The sequence below is a fragment of the Pteropus alecto genome, unplaced genomic scaffold, assembly GCF_000325575.1.
Source record: "Pteropus alecto unplaced genomic scaffold, ASM32557v1 scaffold110, whole genome shotgun sequence".
NCBI classification, from domain to species: domain Eukaryota; kingdom Metazoa; phylum Chordata; class Mammalia; order Chiroptera; family Pteropodidae; genus Pteropus; species Pteropus alecto.
In genome coordinates this window covers 2,286,165-2,293,569 of record NW_006431920.1, presented here as the reverse complement: position 1 = coordinate 2,293,569, position 7,405 = coordinate 2,286,165, and the positions used below count along the sequence as shown (strand labels likewise).

The 7,405-nt window shown below is 52.2% G+C and overlaps 1 protein-coding gene across 3 annotated transcripts in view; it reads right to left on the bottom strand.

Annotated features, from left to right (window-relative positions):
- SP110 (SP110 nuclear body protein) overlaps nucleotides 1-7,405 on the bottom strand; it is a 39,896-nt gene that overhangs the window by 3,948 nt on the left and 28,543 nt on the right. For all 3 annotated transcript variants that reach the window (XM_025043227.1, XM_025043229.1, XM_025043228.1), the window contains 6 exons: nucleotides 5,617-5,715; nucleotides 5,129-5,271; nucleotides 4,330-4,374; nucleotides 1,299-1,411; nucleotides 438-546; nucleotides 132-203 (listed from right to left, as the gene is read on the bottom strand). In XM_025043227.1, the coding sequence (XP_024898995.1) occupies nucleotides 132-203; nucleotides 438-546; nucleotides 1,299-1,411; nucleotides 4,330-4,374; nucleotides 5,129-5,271; nucleotides 5,617-5,715 (581 nt within the window). The remainder of the gene's footprint in view (nucleotides 1-131; nucleotides 204-437; nucleotides 547-1,298; nucleotides 1,412-4,329; nucleotides 4,375-5,128; nucleotides 5,272-5,616; nucleotides 5,716-7,405) is intronic.

Below are 7,405 nucleotides of genomic sequence, written 5' to 3'. Positions count from 1 at the left end.
GGGCGAGGGGCGTGGGGTGGAGTCCGCAGAGCAGCTTCTGCGACAGTAGCATGTGGGACTCATGTGTTAAGTTTGTAGGACAAGTTTTACATGAGATGCCTGGAGGGCGAGAATCATCAGATGCGACTTACATTACGTGGGGTCGCCACGAAAAAGGAGCCTTGTGGATGGCAGTAGGCCTTCAAGAGGAGGAATTCACATTTCTGTAAGACATCAAGGCAGCTTTAAATTGAAGTGTGGCTTGTTGACAGTGCAGCCAGCAGCGGCCGGACACACAGCCCCTCCGACCACGTCAGCCAAAGGGCCGTGAGGAGGGGGTTCGGGCTCCCTGTCTGGGCCCTGAATCGCCGTCCTCTGAAGCGAGATGTCGAAGGCTCTGTGGCTGACGTCTCACGTGTGAGTGGAAGGACAAGGCTCGGGGTTCCCACTCAACTCACCAGCTGCTCCTCAGGGCTCATCCGTCTTGCCAGGGCCACAGACTTTCTGCGATGCTGCCGACTCCTTGAAGACGCCTTCATCCTGCAGAAGGTGCAGCTCCACGGGCTCCTGAGAGGTTGGGCATAAGTGAGCCAGGGCCAGGCCCTGGAAACAGCCATCGTTCCTCCAGCTGCCACTGTCCTCCTTCCAAGAATGGCTGATGGGCACAGCCAGGGCATGAAGGGGACACTTCCCAGAGTCTCCAAGACCCCCATGTGGGGTCTGAGCTGACCACCCCCTCCCACTGCAGGTCAGGGGTAGACGGAGCGTAGTGGGTGGAGGGCCGTGTCAGGGCGAGTGGCAGCCTCTCCTCTCTCTGTCTGAGCGGCTGGGAGCACGAGGAGCCCTGCCCACCAGGCCCGATTGTCTAGATAGGGCGAGTGGCAGCCTCTCCTCTCTCTGTCTGAGCACGAGGAGCCCTGCCCACCAGGCCCGATTGTGTAGAACTGGACCTCAACCCCTGCGGACCTCGGCCTCCATCAGCCCATTGGAACCAGGCCACGTTTCCTGCCTTTTCTGAATAAGCAGAGAACACAGAGAGCTGGCATTTCCCATCTCCATCCCCCTGGGACAGGAGTCTGCTGCAAACCTAGGAAAGGACGCTCCTTGGGGCGGTGGCAGCATGGGCCAGGTGGCCCGGCCACAGGCTCACAGACACAGGGCTGTCACTGAGACCAGGGGGAACACAGGCTGCCACCCATCAGGCTGTTCTGGGTCAGCTGCACCCATCACTCTCACAGGTCCTGCTGTCCTATCTGGAGCGAAGTGACCAGGATCCTGGCGGGTGTGTGCGCGGGGCAGGCGGGCTGCGTCTTACTGACCTCTCGGCCTCCGCAGACGGGATGTGACAGTTTTTATGAAAGGCTCTTGGACAAGTGTCGCAGCAGAGCAGTGGTCCCCCTCTACAGCACACCTCACAGTTGCCCGAGGTTTTCTGTTGGAAGGGGAGATAATGCGGGTGCCGCTGGGATCAGCGAGACCCACAGAGCACTGACACCGCGGGGCATGGCGCCGCCGCCCGTCCGCGAGTGGACACTTTCAATCCCCCGGACCGTGGTGCTCACACGGGATGCTGACGGAGGGTCAGCCTGGCCTTTCAATCCTGCAAGAGCAGGTGCCAAGAACTGTCCCGCAGCCACTTGAGCCACAGATACCAGAGCCGGAAGGGACTGGCAGGTCATTTCAGCCCTTTCTGCACAGTGTGGTCGGAGGACCAGCAGCATCAGCATCATCAGAAACGCAAACGGACTGAACAAAATCTGCATTCGAACAGGATTCCAGGTGGTTTGTACAGGAATTTGAGCCCAGGCGGCTGGAGCCCACGTGAGGAAACGGTCATTACTGCTGGATAGAGACGCACGAGCCTGAGTAGAGAAGTTCTGTGCCGGCCCCACACGCACGCACGAGAGAGCGCTTTCTTCACACTCAGACCTCGTTGGCACTCCCCTTACATCCTGAGATCTAAGCTCTGGACCTTCACCCCCAGAGAGACGGTGGAGGGCGAAAAGGCAGGAAATAGACGGACAGACGCTGGGGCAAAGGTTCAGAGGTCTGGGAATCCGTCCTAAGGAGAGGAAGGCGGCCACCACCGGCACCGTCCACGACATAAGCCCGAGCGCCTGGGGAAGGCTTCCTCCGTTCTCAACACTGACCGCTCAGCCGGAGCAAAATCCCCCCTCGATTTGGGAGTGGTCACCTCTGTCATAACTGGGGAGGCTTTCCGGCAGCTCCCTCCACTTACTGGGCCCCAGGACTTCCTGAAGAGGGCTCCCCCCACCTTGAACGTGAGTGGATCTTTCTGGCCTTCCCACCCTGAACTTGCCAGTCTGCCCTTCTTTGTCCTTGAGGTTGACCTCTATGGCCATTCTTGCCCTCTGACTGACCCCTGGCCTGCGCTGGTCCAGAGTGCAGATGCCACCTCCCCAGGTAGCCCAACCTGCTCAGTGCTTGTAGCTGAGACCCTGGGTGGGTCCAGAGCCCTGAGCCCAACCCCAGGTTCTCCTCCCCCCATGCTCTGGAGTGAAACCATTCCTGACACACATGCTGTGACAAAGAAACAGAGAGAGAAAGGACATGCGACTCCATGATCACATTCTATGAGAGTCCAGCTCTGGTTTTCACACTGACCGCTGACAGCTTTCACCCCAGCCTCTTCCTCTCTTGCCAGTTCTGGCCAAGTTGAAAAGAAAGCTCATGCGCTCCCTCCCTCAGTCCCAGGGAAGAGTTCAAACCAGACAGGCCTCGTCTCAGCAAGAGAATCCTCGCCCTGCCTTGAAGCATCCTCCTCAGCCTCATGCTACACTCTTGCAGGACAGCGGCTGCTGTCCACATGCGAGGCCTCTGCAGAGGGAGGCTCTCAGAGGCCTGAGCCCGGCAGCTGCACCTGTTCTGCCTTGGGTCATGGGCACTGCACCCCACAGGGCGGCCAGTGTCAGCATCAGGTGTCTTGATGGTTCACAGGTGCTGAGCTATGCGCCAGTGGAGACTGGGTGTGCCACAGAGCAATGTGACGCATCGTATGCCGTGGCTGAGGGAAAGGCCTGCATCAGCCCATATGAAGTCAGCACTAAACGTCATCCTCCGCCCAGTGGGGCTCCTGACAGATGAGGCTGAAAGGTCGGCTCAAGCGTGCCCCTGGCTGTCACGTACTGACATGTGGAATTATGGGTAAGAAGAAACTATAGTATTGGGGCCGTTAATTAATGATCTGATTGGAAATATCTTTATTGTTTTATTTTTCTGGTTATAACAGTAATAGATGATTATGATAAAAATTCCACATGTACATAAATGTCTAATATGAGAGGCAAATGTCCCCTGTAAAACCATCCCAGAATAGCTAGTTCTTTCAGATACTTTTTTAGTCATAAACCTACATATTCATATAAACAAGATGGTGCTCCTTCCATACATATTACTACCGGTTTAAGCTTCCAGACCTTAAAACCCTCGAGCGGTTTTCTACTGGACGAATGTATAACTATGAATCCATGCATTAGTAAAAGAATATACCATTCTGTAGGTGTCTCAGGTAATTTCATAATACCGATAGACATTTTTATGCTTCCTCATCTTTTTGCTGTTACAAGGAGCACCCCTGTACTTATCAGTATGTTTCGAACCAGTATAGAAATGATGGTTTACACTAGAAATGGCACTGGGGGACCATTGCCCTACAAACTTTGAATAGATCCAGCCAGGGGTCAGGCCAGCACCCAAAGCAAGATGGGAGAGGCACTATTGCCTAGGCAGGAGGTTCGCATCTCATGGGAAGCTCATGAACCAGATTTGCATCTGGAGGACACATCTAAGCGAGTAAAGAAGGCCGAGGAAAAGCAGGTGGCGCCTGCCATTGTCACCTGGAGGGAGGGAGGCTTTGTCCACAGAGACAAAGCTCAGTTCAAACACATCACCCTACTCGCCCTCCCAATACTGAGCGTGTGGAATTGAGGATGACTTGGTGTTCCATCAAGAATGATCATCTTGCCCTTCCTGTTCTTGTCTATTTCAGTGTCCATATTTGCTTTTCAAACTACGGCACCCAAGTGCTGACACCTTTGCTTTGTCATCATCCAGATATCCAGATCTTTGTCTAAAATACAGGTAGCTCATCCGCTTTTATTCTAATCTTTATTTGAAAGAATTATGTGCTTCCCTATGTCAAATTAGCTATGAAAATAATGGCAGCATGCACATGTACCGGTGTGCTAAAGCAGTTGTCATGATGATGCAGTGTCTAAATGTGCTGGCGACTCAGGGCTGGGAAACTCGAGGACCGGAAGGTGAGCCTTTGGACGTGAAATGTCCACAACATGGCGACTAGAATGTGGTAGAAATTCACCTGCTATTTACCTCTCTCTTGAGACTTATTCGTGGAGGACAGAACAAAAGTCCTTTCTGAAAGAGAGAAGAGGTTAAAGAATTAGATTCTTCTAGAGGCTTTTCATTTGTAAATATCAAAGTTCCTACTTCCTGGTGAATATTTGTTCCTGGACATGGTACTGGATCTCGAACCCAATGTGTCTGAAGGAAAAATGAGCTTCCCCCTCCAACGATTCCGCTGAACTTGATGAAATCATTTTTTCCCTGTTATTCAAACCCAGGACCTGTCAGCGTGTCTTTCTCAGTCCCTTTCCCATCCACTTCTTTTATTTTTCATTTCTTTCTCTCTAGATAAAATCTTTATGATTTCGTCCCAGCGAAAGAGCTTCGCGTTAGGTTCTGGGATCCCTAATACTCTGTTGCTCACAGGGACATGCAGAGGAGCCCTGGCCAGTGACAGGGCGGCCGGGAAACACCTCACCGAGGGGTCCACATGGCATAGGGTCTGAGGGAGACATCACAGGGGTCTACGTCTTCACCTACTTTCTTTCCGGTCCACCCGACCCCATACCACCAGCCTATGCTTCTTAAATCTCTCCCGACCTCAAGACCCTTTGCTTGCACATAAAATTCTCCACCATCAGTGCCAACCTGTATTTTCAACTTTATCACCCACATCTTTTTTTTTTTTCCCCCGTGAACGTTTAGCTCTTCCTCAGTCATGCTGTGGAATCCTAACGGGCATCTCTTCACACTTCTGTTACCGACCTTCCACTTATCCCTCAAGAAATCAGACCAGCCACCTGCCCGCCCCTTGTCACTGTCGTACCTCTATCAGCTGTGCCAGGGGCAGCCCCCCACAACGCACGCTCTGCTTCCAGTTCTTTGAATGCGCCTTCTTCCCTTCGATTTCAAATTCTCTTAGAGTCAACCAAACCCCCTCTTCGTTTTCAATGCACTTCACTGAGGTTCCTGGAAGACAGACGCAGACCCGTTCCAGGACCCTCCTCCATTCTCTGAATTCGCTCTAAGCGTCCAGCCTCCTGATGGTGACGTTCCACCTTTCCGGGTCTCGAGCGGCCCCCTGGGAGGTGGGAGCAGTGGCCGGGGTCCCTGGAGGACTTCTGCGTGGGGATGGGATGGCCTGGCCGCTAGGTGTCTGACTGGTTTGAATATTCCTTCTCTACAAGCTCTTCCCTTTCTGCAGCCTGGCTTGTAGCGTCCATTTGCCCAGCAATTACACACGTGGGTACTCTCCGCCCTCCTAGCGCTGCCTTCACGTAGGGCTTCCAAAGAGCAGAATGCCAAGGAACTCACCTTTTCCCATCATCTCCTTATACAAGATCCCTTTTGCCTCGCCACAGGTCACGGGAAGTTCGGGAGAGTGAAAATCCACGGTTTCATCTTCGTTTTTTTCTGAAAGTAGGAGAAAACAGTTGAGCGTTACTCCGTCTTCATTCTATTTCCCTCGTGAATTCTCCTTTCCTTGAATTCTAATAATAATAGCCACAATATCGATAAAGAGGTCGATGGCGTTGGGGAGCAATCTCTGGTTAACATGCAAGAATCTTTTATTTTGAGTGGGAGATGAGATAGTGTACAGTGGCCTCTAATAAACAAGGCCACCACCATCAAACACTACGTCACACGAAATATCTTGGTAGGACACACTGGGCTTCTTCAGCGAATGTGTTTTAATTCACAAGCTAATTGGCCGTTCCCTAGTATTCTTTTATCCCATAAGCATCCTGCTTATCCCACTGTGGTGATGGAAGCTGTCACTAAGGGAGGAAGACAACTTTCTGATCTATTCCCCCAAATCTTATGTTTGGCTCAGCCTTACCCACCCACCTCAGCAAGCGGGCCTCCTAGGATGGAGCCCTGAGGAAGGCCTACCTGGGCCTCTGGGACAGGCGATGGGATCCCCACCAGTAAGTAGTGGCCAGCAAGAAGCCTTCTGTGTCAAGTGAGCCATTAAAGAACAGAGCTCATGGAAATGGAAAGCACAGTGGAGGAAATGAAAAGCCTAGCAGAGATAAGGAAGGACAGAATGGGAAGAAAACCTAATTAGTGATTGGGGATTCTAACTCCCGAACACAGAAAAAGAGCACAAGGTGGAAATTATTTGTGGAGAAAGATCAGGGAGCTCTGTGGTCTGTTTGGGGAGCTCTGTGGTCCGTCTGGGAGCTCTGTGGTCCGTCTGGGGAGCTCTGTGGTCCGTCTGGGGAGCTCTGTGGTCCGTCTGGGAGCTCTGTGGTCCGTCTGGGGAGCTCTGTGGTCTGTCTGGGAGCTCTGTGGTCTGTCCACGAGAAAGAGAAGGCACTGGAGACTCCCATTTTACAGATGGGGGGCTCAGGCTTGGATCTGGAGAGAGGATCCGTGGTGGTCCCCGGACTCCGCGGTGTGGAGCCAGCACGCTGTCCCCGAATCTAGTGCTCGTCCCAAAGCGTCAGAACTACCTCAACGAGACTCCGTATCAGGTCCTCGGTACCGGCACAGAGACACCGGTTAAGCCGCAGCTGGGGCGGACGTGCCGAGGAGGCAGAAGCGGCTGGTGCTGATGGACACCCGTCAGCGATTGCCTGGACTCTCGCCTTCACTAGTGTTTCCTAAGAAGACCAGAGGTGTTTTTTTCTTTCTTAGTGTAAAGAACAAAGGACTTGAAATTTTAACCGAGGTCGATTTTAGCTCATGAGAGTCTTTTATGTTCTAGTTGACTCTGTAAAATGAGCTGAATAATACTTATTTGAGGGTTAAATGATAAAACGTAGAGCCAAGTGCTTTGCCGATTGTAAAGTGACGGACACACTTAAACTGCTCTCAGAGCCTCTACCCACGACGGTGTGCGCTGTGCACAGAGCAAAGACTGCACCTTTAAGGGGCCTCAATTTGCATCGGAGGCGGAATCCGTTTGTACACGTCTTACAACAATCTTCCAGCAGAGGGCAGCAAAGGCCCTGGTTTCGAGAATCAGTCGGGAAAGTGTAGCGAAGAAGGGGCACTTTTTCTTTCTTTTCTTTCTTTCTTTCTTTCTTTCTTTCTTTCTTTCTTTCTTTCTTTCTTTCTTTCTTTCTTTCTTTCTTTCTTTCTTTCTTTCTTTCTTTCT